General features: G+C 41.3%; 1 protein-coding gene and 1 non-coding gene across 2 annotated transcripts; one reads left to right on the plus strand and one right to left on the minus strand.

The window, feature by feature from the left end:
- Window positions 1-14302: 14302 nt before the first annotated feature.
- On the minus strand, window positions 14303-14391 carry TRNAY-GUA (transfer RNA tyrosine (anticodon GUA)). The gene is given in 2 exon segments: window positions 14303-14338; window positions 14355-14391. It is a non-coding gene; the product is annotated as a tRNA-Tyr (tRNA).
- Window positions 14392-16164: 1773 nt separating this feature from the next.
- LOC104094201 (syntaxin-124-like) lies at window positions 16165-18040 on the plus strand. Its single transcript, XM_009600082.3, has 2 exons — window positions 16165-17184; window positions 17500-18040. Exons 1-2 carry the CDS (start codon window positions 16584-16586, stop codon window positions 17832-17834), a joined length of 936 nt encoding a protein of 311 aa, XP_009598377.1. The 5' UTR covers window positions 16165-16583; the 3' UTR covers window positions 17835-18040.

The raw sequence follows: 18040 nt of genomic DNA on the forward strand, positions 1-18040 counted from the left end.
GGTTTTCCAAGCACGATCTTGTGCCTGTTGATGGAGCTCGCCCATGAGTCTCGCCTCAACTGTACCGCCCATAGGATGTCTAGGTACTTGGCCTCGACATGTTGTGGCGCTCCTCGTCTTAGGATCATTATCCATGCGCGCCCTGGGGTTGGCTTAGGACATCTCTTGTCCCTTGCTTAGAACTGAGCATCGCTTTCGCGTGTATAGTCCAATCCTCAAGCTTGACACTCGCCTAGTGCATCCGCAACCGGCTTGTGCTTCGCCGGAGTAAGGCAACCTTTAGTCCTTGGCCATTGTCATGCGCGTCTTTCATGCCATTCCCACACATAGCCCTCGCGACACACTTCCATCCCGTATAATGCAGTGTCGCCCCACAACTACACGTTTAGGCCAACAGACCCTTGCTCGCATAGCTGAACCCAAGCTAAGCTCACAAGTCGACACATGAGGCCTCTAAGATAGGTGCTTCAAGTATCCAGTCGGCACAAAGGTCTTTGTCCAATATTTCGGCATCCCGCGGGGCAGACCGTCACACACGTCGAGCCTCCAGCGCCCATTGGGTGCCCAATGCTAGCCCGAAGGCGTTGTGCCGTCCATAGAGTTACCTAACTCGTATGGATACCTAAGACACTCCTTTGAGTCGTCCAGGCAGGCGCTTGAGGTTTCCTCTCAAGGTCGCTCATTTGATATGGCTTGGTGGCAGCACGTATGAGGGAGGCAGGTTGAGCTTCAACACCTATACCTCCTTATATATGCTTAAAATTAAAAAGCCCAAGTTCCCTGAGTAGACATGTCTACGTCAGACAATCAGAAGAACCTTTTCTCACCGGATCTGCACAAAGTCACTAACCCAAAGTGCGGGTTGTGACATCCTCCCATACTCATTCTTTCATCGTCCCCGATGACACATCATGGCCTACGACATCCTGGACTCTGCCCCCTCACGTATGTACTACGCGGCTCCCTTGATCCTGTGGGTCGGACTTCCTCGAAGTCCTGCTCAAGATGGAGTCGTGCCCCTTGTACTTCTCCCCCAAGTATCTTCCAAGCGTGCCTTCTACACTTAACATCCTTTCAATGTTCACTTGGAAAGTGCCTCCGCACTTGCACCCTTTGGTGTCTAACTTTGTGGTTGACCCACACTAGTCAACCACACCATGACCCTCACGACCTTCATGTCCGTCTGAAGCTTTTCCCTCAATGGTAAGCACATCGACGAGCTCTTTTGGCGCTGCTCCCTTAGCCGTTTCACGTCTTCTGGCATAGCTGTCGTAGCCCAATCGCTCCCGTAGCTTTTCCTTGACCTTAGTACCTTTGAAGATGTGTTTGCTTCCGGACTCATACTTTGCCCTTATGCCTCTTGTATAGGCGGATCCTCTCACACTGAATGTGGAGGATACTTCTGTGCGCACTCGTCCCACTTGGCATTCGGTCAGCTCTTGGGACGACTCTTGGTGAGTACTACATTCTCAAAGTCATAGCATCGCTACATTTCCGAACAAAGCTCTTTGTTTTCCAACTATCACTTCCTCGGAAAGTACCCAATGTTCTCGGTAGTACGTCTGTACTCGCCCTATAGACAAGTACTCTCTTGGTCCTACTAGCACATCTTCCCGGTCCGATTGTGCCTCACACTTGGACTCTCAACTGTCCCCGATCATTTGGCGTACCTCTTCCAGAATAACACCTTCTATCTTGGAAATCTGCCCAATTCTAAAGCTTCACTATTTCCTTCTAGTCTGTCTCCTCACCTTGACAATTCCCTTAGGCAGTCCACAAGTCTATCCCGCAGGAAAGACACTCAAGTGATGCGCCGCGCGCATCTTTGGCAAGATCTCCACTGCGATCATGCCCAATATTTATAGTCTACGGCTCCCACTCTTTGCAATATGGTTGCTCGACCTGACAATCATGGCCTTTTCTTGACCATCTGACTCATCGGCATATCACCACATTCAATAGAAACCCAGACTTTCGAAAGAAAATAGAATCACCCATTTCTTTCTTCGACCAGCAGTATCGGGTTCTCAATCTCTGGTGGCATATGAACATCAATCTCTACTTTGACATGATCTCCGCACTAACATCCAAAATGCACTCGCCATCTCAACTCTTGCCTTGACATTGTGTCATGGCATAGTATGGCCTTAAAAGGCTCTGATACCACGTGTCACGGGCTGACTTTCTTACGCTCGCCAGTGGCACCGAATAGCTCGTGTGGCGCCTGCAGTTTCCCTCGCTGCAGGCCAACCTTTCCTTTTCACAGGTTTTCCGAGCACGATCTTGTGCATGTGCTGAAGCTTTCCTGGAAGGCATGCTCCAATTGAGCCGCCCGTATGATGTCTAGGCTCTTGGCCTCGACTAGCTGTGGTGCTTCTCACCTTAGGATCATAATCCATGCGCGCCCTGAGAGTTGGCTAAGGACATGTTTTGTCCCTTGCCTAGAATTGAGCATCGCTCTCGCGTGCACAGTCCAATCCTCAAGCTTGACACTCGCCTAGTGCATCCGCAACCGGCTTGTGACCGAGTAAGGCAACCTTTAGTCATTGGCCGTTGTCATGTGCGTCTTTCGTTCCATGCCCATACATAGCCCTCGCGACACACGTCCATCCCATATAGTGCAGTGTCGCCCCACAACTGCACGTTTAGGCCAACGGACTCTTGCTCGTATAGCTGAACCCAAGCTAAGCTCACAAGTCGACACATGAGGCCCCTAAGATAGGTTCTTCAAGTATCCAATCAGCACAGAGGTCTTTGTCCAACATTTTGACAGACCGTCCCACACGTCGAGCCTCCAACGCCCGTTTGGTGCCCAACGCTAGCCCGAAGACGTTGCGCCTTCCATAGAGTTCCCTAACTCGTATGGATACCTAAGACACTCCTTTGAGTCGTCCAGGCAGGCCCTTGAAGTTCCCCCTCAAGGTCGCTCATTTGATACGGCTTGGTGGCAACACGTATGGGGGAGGCAGATTGAGCTTCAACACCTATACCCCCTTATATATGTTTAAAGTTAAAAAGCTCAAGTTCTCTGAGTAGACAGGTCTACGTCAGACAATCAGAAGGGCCTTTTCTCACTGGATCTGCACGAAGTCACAACCCCAAAGTGCGGGTTGTGACACTATGATTCCACTACATCATGGTCTGTAAGTTATCTAAGGAAGTTTGAAAGGAGGTGGTAATGTAAAAGGGCATAAAGGGGGCTAAGCTGATATGATGAGAAAATATGGCTAAACGTGCTTACGAAAAATTTCCATCAGAAAGCACAATCCACGTTCGGCATACACCAAAAAATTATTGAATCTAAATTACCTTTCGGCTTGGGAAGATATAGTTTAAATTTCAAAAAGAACTCCCAAAAACCACATAATCAATCAGTCATTACAAAAATATCAGTATGCAATCTCATGCTTAACTATTATAATTTGGAAAACTCTACTTGTATATAAGCTGAATAGAAACAAACCCAAAAATTGGTGCCCGAACCCCTCCCCCTCCCAACCCCAACCCCACTTCTCAAAGCTCGCCACAAAGGGAAAAACAATTTCTTTTATGGCGTATAAGCAGTGGTTGATTTGTCTACGAGAAGAATGTTGCTTCATGCAACAAATAGTAACAGAGAAATGCAAAAGCATCACATCCTTTACTCGATAGGATTTTGCATTTTAGAAATGTGCACACATAAGGTGAATTCTTGATCAGGAAAATGTGTATATTGGGTTTTGCATATGTGTTATTTCTTAGCTCTTGAATTGGGCATTTGCGGTTAAAAGAAGGTATTTTTCAAGAGTCCTAAGTCAAATTATCTTATGTATGAAATTAATCAATTAGCTAAAGGATACATAAGCGATCCCTAATAAGCAAGTGTATAAAATGTCAGCAATTATCTAAGACATGTCACTTTATGTGATAGGCGTTGTCCTAGATGTATTAATACCTACAACAAGTGTGCTGTAATTTTTAAATAATGGTATACTGTCAATTGTTTTTGTAATAATTGGATTAAGTTCATTGTGTCTATATTTTTAAGAAAAAGTAAAACCATTTGATTGATTCCCCTGGTTTTTACTAAATCATAGCCCATTTCAACATCAATAACTATTTAATTTGGTCAAAAAGTAATTTATGTACCGTTCTTCTAAAATAGAAGTATGTTAATTATGTAAGTATTGATGAATAAGCTTTCAGGGTTGTTCATATTTCGTAAACGCATAATTGAATACTAATTGTTTTAGAAATTAGTACTGTATACGGTCAAAACTGGTTTCGACCTTCGAATGGTTAGTCAAGATTGGAACATAATGGACCGAAGATTGTCTTCATAATATCGAAATGAGATCTGAAGTCAGGTTATCGAGCTCAAGTTTTGGGGACCGATTAAGTACCGAGGTCGAAATTAATACCGAGCTCGATTCCAAATCGAACTATGATGTGAGGCGGTGTTATCGAGCTTAAGAGCCAGAGATCGGCCAATACCGAGCCAAAGTCAATACCGGGCCCCGAGTCAATATCGAGCTCTAAACCTGGAAATCGACCAATACCAAGTCCGATCAAGATCGAGACAAGAGCCGTTACAGTCGCACTAAGGGAGAGAATCTCAGCGAGAATTAGGGAAAAACTAATCTATCATAGGATCCTCACTATGTATTTTTAATTATATCTAAAGTTAGATCCCTCCACTATAAGAGAGATAGCAATTATTTCTATAAAGGAGCGAACATCAAGACATTGATACACTCTCATATTCAGATATTATTACTCACAGAGAAATACACAGTAGAGATTATCCTTTTGTGAGCTTTATACATTGATTCATCTTGCTTGTTCATAAGACCGCTTTCTCTTCAATTTAGTTCGTACTTTCGTTATATTCGACATATTTCTACTTACTTTCCAATTCGTGCCAAGTTATACCATGTACCCTTAGAACTACGTATTAATTTAACTCTATCTGTTTTTCGGGTAAACAGTTTGGCGCCTATCGTGGGGCTAAGGATAACAATGGTTATTTGGTACGAATCTCTACAAAACACACCATTTTACGCTTGCTCTCGGAAGTATCTTTTATTTCAGATTGAAAACGACGAATTCTCAATTAATGGCCCTGCCTATCGACAATGAAGCTGGCCTTCAAGATGAGAATAACAACTTAACCCTCGGGGGTGGAAGGCCACTCGTCGATCCCGTTGGAGCTCGGGTCGAAGAGCCAATAGACGTTAATTCGCATGCGGTCATCGACGCGAACCAACGTTCCGACCCTGAAAATAGCATTCATAGTGGAACTCCGTCTGCAGCTGGAAATACCCAAAATATTGAGGAAAACGGAATCAACTTGCGTATGATTTTCGAAATGTTGCAAGCTCAACAAGTAGCAATAGTCCAATTACAGAGCCAAACCCAGGCATCGACCAGACTCGAGCCCAGTCCACCCCAAGAAGTCACCCACATAACAGGGACAACCATAGTAAGGTCAAATGAGCAAGAATCGGGGGTCTAATCCTGAAATTGTTAAGATGTTCGAAGAACTGACAAAACGAATAGAGTCAAGAGAAAGGAGGATCGAAGAAAACGACAAAAATGTGGAAACATATAACTCCAGGATTGATCAGATCCCGGGGGAACCTCTGATATTGAAGGGCTTAGATTCCAAAAATATTATACAAAAGCCTTTCCCCCCAAGCGCAGCTCGTAAACCAATCCCAAAGGAGTTTCGCATGCCCAAAATTCCTAAGTATAATGGAACGACCGACCCTAATGAACATGTCACATCTTACACATGTGCCATTAAAGGGAACGATCTAGAGGACGATGAGATCGAATCTGTATTATTGAAAAAATTCGGTAAAACCCTGTCAAAAGGAGCAATGATATGGTATCATAATTTACCATCTAACTTTATCGATTCTTTTGCTATGCTTGCAGATTATTTCGTAAAAGCACACGTCGGGGCCATAAAAGTCGAGACAAAGAAGTCGGACCTAATCAAGGTAAGAAAAAAGGACAACGAGATGCTGAGAGAGTTTGTATCTCGTTTCCAAATGGAACGAATGGATCTACCACTGGTCATTGACGATTGGGTTGTACAAGCTTTTATCAAGGACTGAACGAGCGGAGCTCGATGGCTTCACGACAGTTGAAATAGAATTTGATCGAGTACCCGGCTATTACTTGGGCCGATGTACACAATCGATATCAATCGAAGATCAGAGTCGAAGGTGACCAGTTGGGGTCTAGGTCCGTTATTAGGGACATCGACCGAGAACCAAGGTCAAAAAAGGATTGATATCGGCCGTACAACGGAGATCGTAGGGGTAGCAAACCTTCAGGAAACCTCGTACGAGGCGAAAGGAGAAGTGATCAAGGCCAAGAGTCTCGGGGGCTGATGAACAGGAATGGGTTTGATAGGCATACCAGACCTAAGGTAGTACCGCGGTTATCAGAGTATAACTTCATCATCGCTGCATCCGCCATCGTGTCAAAACCATTTCAAAAACAGGAATTTCAATAGACAAAACAAACAAGAAGAGCCACAACACATCATCCACATGATCATTGATGGGATTGATACCCCCTAGTGGCCAGTGCTTAAACGCACTAAAATGTCGATTGTAAGAGAAAAGCGACCCCGAACTCAGGATTACACCCTTGAAGGAACCTTGTCCTTTAATAATGAAGACGCGGAAGGAATCATGCAACCACATACCGATACACTGGTAATATCTGTACTTATGAATAAAACTCAAGTTAACCGTGTGTTAATTGATCCAGGTAGTTCGGCCAACATCATTCGGTCGAGGGTCGTAGAGCACTCGGTCTACAGGACCAGGTCATGCCTGCAACCTTGGTACTAAACAGATTTAATATGGCATGTGAAACTACTAAGGGAGAAATAATCCTACCAGTTAACGTGGCCAGTACCATCCAAGAAACTAAGTTTCACGTGATCGAAGGCGATATAAGATACAACGCCTTGTTCGGAAGACCATGGATCCACAATATGAGGTTTGTACCCTCGACCCTCCACCAGGTTTTAAAGTTACCAACATTGGAGGGAATCAAAACGGTCTACGGAGAGCAACCGGCTGCAAAAGAAATGTTTGTCGTCAATGAAGTGATTCCGATATCATCATTATTATTAGCAAAGGATCGGATTCGAAGGAGGAACGAAGTACCAAATAGCAATAACAAGCATCAGCTTCGACCCAATTAGAAAATCAGAAGACTGACGAAGATGATGAACATAGGGTCCCTCGATCCTTCGTGGTCCCCAATGATTCTGACGCTACCCAGTCAACGGTCGAAGAACTGGAGAAAATCATACTAATTGAATATCTGCCCGAACAAAAGGTATACCTGGGCACGGGGTTAGATCACGAGCTCAGGAGAAAGCTTATTCAATTTCTTATAGCTAACATAGACTGTTTCGCTTGGTCTCATCTTGACATGACAGAGATCCCACCGGGAATCACCACTCATAAGCTAAGTTTGGACCCAAAGTTCCACCCGGTAAAACAAAAAAAAGGCCCCAGTCTAAGGTCAAACATGCCTTCATCAAAGACGAGGTAACCAAACTTCTTAAAATAGGGTCCATTCAGGAAGTAAAGTACCCCGAATGGCTAGCAAATGTGGTGGTAGTCCCTAAATAGTTGAACAAGCTTAGAATGTGTATAGATTATAAAGACCTGAATAAATCATGACCTAAGGATTCTTTTCCTTTGCCTAATATCGATCGTATGATCGATGCCACGGCCGACCACTAGATTCTCAGCTTTCTCGATGCATATTCCGGGTACAACCAAATACAGATGAACCCGAAAGACCAGGAAAAGACCTCATTTGTCACTAAGTACGGGACTTACTATTATAATGTAATGCCATTCAGCCTAAAAATTGCTAGTGCAACTTATCAACGCCTAGTAAATAGAATGTTCGAAAAACTAATAGGAAAAACAATTGAGGTTTATATTGATGTCATATTAGTTAAATCCCTATGAGCAGAGGACCATTTAAAGCATTTTCAGAAAACTTTCGACATACGCTAAAGGAAAATGGAGAGAAATACTACCCGAAGTCCTATGTGCATACCGCACAACATCGAAATCGAGTACCGGAGCGTCACCATTCTCATTGGTTTATGGCGTTGAAGCTCTTATCCAGGTTAAGGTCGGAGAACCTAGCATCAGGTTTTGATATGCAACAAATGAGTCGAATAACGAGACGATGAACACGAGCCTATAATTATTGGACAAAAAACTAGAAGCAACTCTCGTCCGATTAGCCGCCCAAAAATAGCGTATCGAAAGGTATTATAATCGAAGAACCAATCTTCGATATTTTAAAATCGGGGACTTAGTGCTAAGGAAAGTACCCTCAACCCCCGAAATTCAAATGAAGGAAATCTGGTTCCAAAGTGGGAAGGGTCGTATCAGGTTCTCGAAATCTTCGGAAAAGGATCCTCCAAGCTCGGTGTAATAAACAACAAACAACTACCAAGCAATTGGAACGTGTCGCACCTAAAATGATACTATTGTTAAGGTACGACCCTCATATGTTCATTTATATTTCGAAATTAACCCTTGTAGGTGTTCGATCAGAAACATGGATGGATTATTCAACTCGAAGCCTTTAGGCCTGAAAGCACGCGTTGCACTCTTTTTCCCTTAGACTGGTTTTGTCCCAAATGGGTTTTTCGGCAAGGTTTTTAATGAGGCAAGGTTTTTAATGAGGCAATCATTGATCATGCTAACTTAGAACAATTCAACAGTATACGAGGCCTATTTAAAATCAACCTCGAATACTGAGCATTACCCACAAATATATCAAGTTCAATTATCAAATTCGATGCAAGGAAGTTACTTCATAACAACATGGTTTCGATAGGAAAAATTGTAAGAGCCAAATGGTCGAAACGAACCATGCTCGTGTAGTTTGCTCGATCCCTGGTACAGAACATGAATACATGTATAATTATTTAAAGAGAAATTTATTCTTTGTCGATATCTCATATCTCAAGATCCATCCTCTATTTCATGATCTATTATGAAAACAGGCTTAAGGGCCGACCATTACCCCATAAATCGGGGATTGCCAACCGAAAAATCAACGAGATCAAGCCCCACATAAGCCTAAGGGCTACTCTTACTTTGAGTTCGAGCAAACACTCACTCGACCATATAAGCCTACGGGCTACATTACTTCGAGTTCGAGAAATCACTCACTCGACTATTAAGCCTAAGGGCTACTCTTACTTCGAGCTCGGGCAATCACTCACTTGACCATAAAAGCCTACGGGCTATATTAATTCAAGTTCGAGCAATCACTCACTCGACTATTAATCCTAAGGGCTACTCTACTTTGAGTTCGAGCAAATACTCACTCGACATATAAGCCTACGGGCTACATTACTTTGAGTTCGAGCAATCACTCACTCGACTATTAAGCCTAAGGACTACTCTTACCTCGATTCGAGCAATCACTCACTCGCCTATTAAGCCTAAGGGCTACTCTTACCTCGAGTTCGAGCAAACACTTACTCGACCATCAAAGCCTACGTGCTACATTACTTCAAGTGCGAGAAATCACTCACTCGATTATTAAGCCTAAGGGCTACTCTCACTTCGAGTTCGAGTAAACACTCACTCGGTTATAGAGACCACAAGGTCCGACTTCGATCAATTTGCCTAAAGCCTCGAACTTATGAAAACTTTCATAGAGCATGAATGAAACAAAATCTTCACAAGGTAGAGAATAAAATAGAGACAAGTCGGGAATGGAAAGATCTTTATATATATATAAGAGTATTTGCAACGTCCGATCAGGACCCTACATAAAAAATCAAAATGGAAAAAACCCTAAGTTTCCTGGTTATCCCCGGGGGCAGTCTCTTAACCATCGGGCTCCTCCCCACTCTCAGACCCGCTCTTGCTCCCATCATCATTGTCATCATCATCATCGTAAGCCAAGGCTCCAGCATCGGCTTCAAGCTCTTTAGCCTTTTTTACCTTTTCTGTAATATCAAATCCTCAAGCATGGATCTCCTCGAGGGTTTCCCTCCGAGATTGGCATTTGGCGAGTTCAACAACCCAATGTGCTCGAGTTTGAGCGGTCTCGACTGCCTCTTTCTCTTCTACTTGAGCATCTTCAGCATCGGCCCGATAGACGGCCACGAATGCATCCGCCTCGACCTTTGCTTTTTCGGCTTCAGATTTGGCCTTGGTATGTTCCGAAGCCAACCGAGCCTCGAGCTCCTCTATATTTCTTGCTTGAATAGAGCACATCTCCTTCATGCCTTGAAGTTGACTTTCGGACGATGATAATTGGGCTCGAGCAGTCTCTTTTTCTGCAGTGAGGCGGTCCATGCCTTCTTTCCACCCTAAGGTCTCCGCCCTTATCGTATCAACCTCCTCACGAAGCAGCCCGATCACCTCAAGTTTCTACTGCAGCTGTGAGATCGAAATATTAGCCACCGTTCCCGAATCGAGCCCATTGGTTTTTAAGATTATCATTACCTGCTCGGTCAGGTCGGTTTGATCTTGATGATATTTGGCCAACTCGGCTCGAAGATCTTTGATCTCTTCCTCTTTTTGCCCATTAAGAAGTTTAAGGACATTTCTCTCCTTCGAAAGCCCTCGGAAGTCGGCCTTACGTCATCTCAGCTCTGTTCGAGACTTGGAAAACTCCTCTTAATGAAGAGCTAAAGCTTATACGAAAAAGAGAAAGAGTTAGGAAGAAAATGGGAAAATATGACATCAACAAAGGGAATCGAGACTTACCCAATTCAGGGTTCGTTAAACCTCGAAGAAAAGACCCGACACGTCACTCGGGCCGGCAGCATCCTCGATACCGGTAAACAAATCAATAAAGGGGTCCTCTCCCTCATGGCCCACGTCTACCTCGAGGGTCCCCAAAGCTCGGGACTCCCGAATCGCCCCTTCGGAAAAAATAAGGAGAGTGGGCGAGTCTCTGATTACTATTTCCCAAGCGAGTCTCTTGGGGGCGTTCTCCTTAGTTCGAAGAGCTTCAAGTCTGGCCCTTCAGATATGCCCACTGTTTGTTGACTTTGGTGGGAGGCTTCCTCTATCTCCAATGACTCGGGTACTTTGACTGAGTGCTTCTCCGATATCCCTTCAGATTGATATGGAGCCTCATCAACCGCCATCGACCCAGCTGCCTTTGGGGCATCGATGGTTTTCTTCACTCGGGCCACCAGTATGGACTCGTCGTTTTATTCTTCTTCTTCTTCTTCTTCTTCTTCTTCTTCTTCTTCTTCTTCATCCCTTAGACGTCGAACTGATTATTCGGTCAAAAGGATGGTATTCTTCCTCGGCTTACGAGTCGTCTTTGTCTTAGGTTTTGGATCCTTGGAAGTAGAGGCCCTTTTTCTCTTATTATCCTTCACCGGTTTCAGAACCGGGGCCAAAGTTTCTTCCTTGCTAGACGGGGGCCTCATGACCGCATCTTTGCCCAGTCCTACACACAAGAAAATTGCTTAAGTATAAAAAGGATATTTTGATCGAATCATCGAAGACATAGGAAAGAGGCTTACCATGAGTTTTAGCCTCCCATCGGCCCTTGGATAAGTCGCACCATGAGCGCTCGGCATATGTGGAGGTCCAAGCCAGGTCATGTACCCATCTCTTAAGGTTAGGAATAACACCGGGCATCCAAGAAACTGATACATCATGGAAAAGGATATCAGTAAGAAAGAAACGAAGGAGCAAAATAATAGGAGCTAACAATAGCAATATACTTACGCCTCATGTTCCATTCCTCTCGGAAATGGAATCTTCTCGGTCGGGATTAGGTCGGAAGTCTTCACTCAAATGAACCTGCCCATCCAGACTCGGTCCTCGTCCTCGTCTATACTCGAGAACAATACTTTGTTAGCCCGGCGCTGGAGTTTTATTAACCCACCTCGATAGAGGCGGGGGTTGTACAATCTGATGAGGTGGTCGAGGGTGAAAGGCATCCCCTCGATTTTGTTCACGAAGAAGCGGATCAAAATAACGATACTCCAAAAAGAAGGATGGATTTGGCCTAGGGTTATTCGGTATTAGCGGCAAAAATCAATGACAACAGGGTCGAGGGGGCCCAACGTGAAAGGGTAAGTATACACGCTTAAAAACCCTTCCACGTGGGTAGTAATATCTTCTTCAGGAGCCGGGATAATCACTTCTTTGTTCTCCCAGTTGCAGTTTTTCTTTAACTAATCAAGATGTCCCTCGGTTATCGATCACATATACCTCAAAACTGGCTCGCATCGACCGAGAACCGGCGAGGCTTTAGCGATCTTACAATTAGAGGTAAAGACGCACCCCCGAGAACACACTCCTCAGGTCATGGTTCCACCGGTGTTTTGTCGCCGGCGGGGCGCAATGAAGAAGCTTTTTCTTTTTTTAGGAATGTTTTTTGACACTTTTCGCCATTTAGATGTGAAGATTGAAAACAGAAAGAGATGACAAAGATTTGGTGTTTTGAAGAGAGATTTTGTAAGTGAGAATCACAGATTCGCAGATAAGAATCTCAGAAGATACATTAAGAACTTAATAGATGTGGTGATTGGAGATCTGAAAGTAAAAAACGGTGAAGATATGAGCTATATATAGAATTAGTAATGACGGTTCAATTTTAGCAGCGGTCGACCATCTTCTGACACACATTTAATGCCTTGGTAACTGAACCGACGTGACAGCTATCATATACGTCATGGTCGGGTTCGATGCAAATGTCACTGTATATCTAGTCATGCCGTTATAAAATAGTATCATTTTTTGTCATATTCTTCCCGAGAAACGAGGGGACTATCTGTATACGATCAAAATCGGTTTCTACCTTCGAATGGTTAGTCAAGATTGGAATATAATGGACTGAATGTCGTCTTCATAATATCGAAATGAGATTTGAAGCTAGGTTACCGAGCTCAAGTTTCGGGGATCGATTAAGTACCAAGGTCGAAGTCAATACCGAGCTCGATTCCAAATCGAACTATGATATGAGGCGGTGTTATCGAGCTTAAGAGCCAGAGACCGACCAATACCGAGCCAAAGTCAATACCGGGCCCCGAGTCAATATCGAGCTCGAGCCAATATCGAGCTCTAAACCTGAAAATCGACCAATACCAAGTCTGATTAAGATCGAGCCAAGAGCCATTACATCCGAACTAAGGGGGAGAATCTCAGCGTGAATTAGGGAAAATCTAATCTATCATGGGATCCCCACTATGTATTTTTATTATATCTAAAGTTCGATCCCTCCACTATAAGAGAGATAACTATTATTTCTGTAGAGGAGTGAACATCAAGGCATTGATACACTCTCATATTCAGATATTATTACTCACGGAGAAATACACAGTAGAGATTATCCTTTTGTGAGCATTATACATTGATTCATCTTGCTTGTTCATAAGACCGCTTTCTATTCAATTTGGTTCGGACTTTCGTTATATTCGACATATTTCTACTTACTTTCCAATTCGTGTCAAGTTATACCTCGTACCCTTAGAACTACGTATAAATTCAACTCTATCCGTTTTTCGGGTAAACAAGTATGTAAGAAAGTAGGTCTCATATGCACAGTTCTTCGAGGATGAATATTTATAAGTGAGGAAGAATATAAAATCAGAATATTTTAAATTTCAATTACAATTAATTACGAGCTTAATTGTGTGCTTGAATGTAGAAAATATCATGTGAGGTTTGCGATATGCTTGGAATATGGCATTAGGGCTATAGGACTAGTTAGAAGAGAATAGGATTGGTGAAATGGCGTAAGGATAGCAAAAACAATTGAAGTTGGGACTCAACTGGACCTTCAGGGGTCCATGCTAATGATTTTTGAGGAGATGAAAACGATGTATATGGTAGAATTTTAATCATAGAATATGATCCTAATCATTTTGTATTTCAAACTACACTTATTTATTGGTTCGATGATCCCATAGGAGTGGAATTAATTATGTATGATATTTTCCTATGATATTAAAGATCTTTTTATATGTAGCTTAAACATATGCATTTCATTTTTATAAATCTGCAAGTTTTTGGCTTTCAGTAAAATGTTGAAGCTAACGCGAGAAGTTACCAACTTTCAATGAATGTGGAGCCAACTTGTTACATTTTGAGGGATACAGTAATTTCAGCAAAGCAATGCTCAAAAATTTCAATTTGAAACCCATTTTAGTTTCCTCTTCAGTGAGGCAAAAGGGGTGGAGGGTTTGATTTTTAACCTGTATACAGTATTATTTGCAGAATTTGTTCTATGGCTATAGTAAAGTAAACATCAAGATTTAACAAGGAAAAATAAATCCGACCTACCGGATTCGAACCAGTGACCTAAGGATTAGCTGTTTATGCAAACTACAGTCCTCCGCTCTACCAACTGAGCTAAGGTCGGAGACGTTTGCTTTCATCCAAATAATATATATATAATTAAACTGCCATTGTATTTATTCGCCATTTTACTCTTTTCATTCGATTTATTTCATTATAATGCTTCAAAAAATGGCATGGTTTAATTTCCAAGAACCCACTTACTTTTATATAGTGTAAAATACCGTGCTCTATAGATAATGGTTTAAAAATACTCCATCTGTTTCGCTTTATGTGACACAATTAGTCAACTATTATTTGGTGAGTCAAATAAGGTTTTCTTGATTATCTTCTTGCAAATAATTTTTAAATTATTACTAATTGTGATTTATAGTACTTTTTACGTAATTTTTAAATATATAAATTTTATAATTCACATTGAAAATTAATCAAGTTAACCCTCGTACCCCCAACTACTTAACATAAAATAGAACCGGCGGAGTATAGCATTGTGGTACTTTCTCACGTCAACAAAAGTAAGTCAAATTTTTGCTCTCATATTCTTGTCTACTTTATTTTGTTGGATCATTGAGAACTTTTTTTTACGTTATGTCGCCTCAATTTTTATTGCATGGGCTCAGACAGTACAATTTAAAAGGCGACATTTGTTTCCAACATAGGTATAAAAAAATTAAGAAAAAAGTTTCAACTTTTACAAGCGTTGAAAAAGAATTTAGGAAATCATTTTCAATCAAATGCCGTTAGAAAGTTTTTTAGTTTTAAAAAGAAAAGCAGAAAACTACTCCCTAAATACTTTTTCAATTTTTGCAAAAATTTAAATACTTTTTCCTGTTGATGTTTGGTTAAAAAAAAAATTAAATAGAAAATTCAAAATTTTCGCAACACATGAAAACAAACTCCAAGAAACTAGCTCTAAAGACAAGGATGAGATAAGAAGAGTAGTGGTGGAAATGTCCATGCTTCACTTGATTCAAAGAACACAGGGAGCTGGTTATTAGGTACTTAAGTCCATATTTATCAAAGAAAGAAGCTTTTTCTAAAAACAAATCATTGTGTATCAACCACTTTACAAGTTTAGACTATTTTCTAAGTTTAAATATATGATATTCAGAAATTATACTGGGTTGTTGTTATTGTTGTTGTATATTCAGAAATTGACTGATTCGATTAATTGGAATTCACATCGAGCAAAGTTGCACCACCGACAATGCTTGTTTCATCGACAAGACACCTCTAACATTACCTAGTTGTGACCGAGATGTAAAATGTCTTAAGATATAATTAGGACCGAAGGAAAAAAAATAATAAAATATGATTATTTTCTTCTATTCAAATCGTAAGTAGCCATAAGAGACTATTTTCTATGTGTGTGTGGAAGTTATTTCTTTGTCTACGTTCTCACTCCTCGCATTATTTATTTTTTAAGAACATATTGAGTCTTTAATTTCACCACTATGTATTTGTGGCTTACAAAGGATACATAACCAATTGTTACGGAGTGGCACTGAAATAAACCTGTAGTACGCAGTAATAATTGCATTACACCCAAAAAAAATAAGAAAAAGTACACAAAAAAATGCAAGTGCGTAACGTCGAAAATTGTCTTAAGCTTTTATCAAATTATTTGATAGTGAAGCGAATAAATTGACTAGACAAGGTCAAGACAAAATCTTCGGTATGTTAATGTTATGAAGGAGAAATCACACTCCAAGTGGCAGAGAAACTGCTCCTTTTTTAACGAACTTCCTCACAGATTGGTTTGGTGGAACTTTAATTTAATTGTACTTACTGCATAGCCTCTAATTATTATGTCTTCCAAATCTTTTAACAAATAATGATTTTGGTTAGTTTTGATCTCTTAATGAAGGCTTTGCTCTTGTCGCCTTCTCTTCTTCTTCCTCCAATCCACCATTCCATTTATGAACATGGCCATTGCCCTGTTATTCTAACTTGTAATATTCCTGCAGGGGGAGAAGAGAGAAGGTTTAGACAAGGGCACAACGTTTTTTCCTTCAACAACAACAACAATAATCACGCCTTAATCCCAAATAAATTGGGAGTCGTCATAAACTGATTAGTTTTGCGTTGGCTGTTAACCTGTCGCGTGCGTACATTCCTCCTTTACCCAGGCTTGGGAGCGGCAACAATTAATGTTGAGTAGCAACCAAAGAAAATATTGTGTCACCATTTGGAAAGACTCAGGCCAAGGCTAATTTTATCCAATTTGGGAACAAAGGAAATTGAAATCAGCCAAAAATGAATGACTTGTTTTCTAATTCGTTTAAAAAGTACCAGGACCTAAAAAAACAGGTCCAAGTGGATGATCTAGAGGGTGGTCAAGTTAGCCAATCAGGAAATGAAAGCATTGATCTTGCTAAATTCTTTGAAGATGTAGAGAATGTGAAAGAGGATATGAAGGATGTCGAAAAGCTCTACAAAAAACTACAAGAATCAAATGAAGAGAGCAAACTTGTACATAATGCTAAGACTGTCAAAGAAATAAGGTCTAGGATGGACTCAGATGTGTCACAGGTCTTGAAACGCGTCAAGATGATCAAAGGAAAATTGGAAGCCCTCGAACGATCCAATGCAGCTCACAGGAAAATCCCGGGTTGTGGTCCTGGTTCTTCTGCAGATCGAACAAGAACTTCAGTAGTTAGCGGGTTAGGGAAGAAATTAAAAGTCCTCATGGATGATTTCCAGGCATTAAGGGCAAGAATGAATGATGAATATAAGGAGACTGTTGCAAGAAGATACTATACTGTGACAGGAGAGAAGGCTAATGATGATTTGATTGAGAATTTGATATCGAGTGGGGAGAGTGAGTCATTCCTCCAAAAGGCAATCCAAGAACAAGGTACAATGTTAGCAAATTGCCCTGATTTTCTTAACATGTTTGGTTTTTTCTTTTTCTATTGTAAGAAATGCCAAGGAGAGAATTCGTGAGACATAAGTTTTAGTTGTCACTTGTGTGAACCTTTTTAGAGTGAATTGGTAAGGTTATATTTTTTACACTTCTTTTATATTTTCTTTGGAATAGTCGATTGTTCATCTTCGTCTACGTAGGTAAATTGACTGAACTATGTTAAATTTTGTGTTTCATCTAATTTATATCATTTAGGATATATTTTATTAGTTTTCGCATGACAACTGATTATTTTGATCCTAACAGGTAGGGGCCAGATTATGGACACCATCTCAGAAATACAAGAAAGACATGATGCTGTGAAGGAGATTGAGAAGAATTTGATTGAGTTGCACCAAATATTTCTAGACATGGCTGCATTGGTGGAAGCACAAGGGCAACAATTGAATGATATTGAAAGTCATGTGGCACATGCAAGTTCCTTTGTTAGGCGAGGCACAGAGCAACTAACAGAAGCTAGGGAGTTACAGAAAAGCTCAAGAAAGTGTACTTGCATTGCCATTTTCCTTATCATTTTGCTTGTCATTGTCCTTACTTTTCCTCTCTGGTGGCCATTAATCGTTAGCAAAATTGCAAATTAACATAAGAAAAAAAAAAGGAAAAAGAAAGCAACCCACCTGAATTTTGGAAGTGTACTAAGAATTAGACTTGTTTGGTTGTTTGAAGAAGAAACCAATAAAAGTTTGATCAGGTTATTGTGAATTTTAGGAAATTTTTGGCAATGTGACTATGATTTGTAAGCATTTCCTTCATTAATTAATCATTATCAGCACCTTCTTTTCTTTGA

This window comes from Nicotiana tomentosiformis, chromosome 6 (assembly GCF_000390325.3).
Source record: "Nicotiana tomentosiformis chromosome 6, ASM39032v3, whole genome shotgun sequence".
NCBI classification, from domain to species: domain Eukaryota; kingdom Viridiplantae; phylum Streptophyta; class Magnoliopsida; order Solanales; family Solanaceae; genus Nicotiana; species Nicotiana tomentosiformis.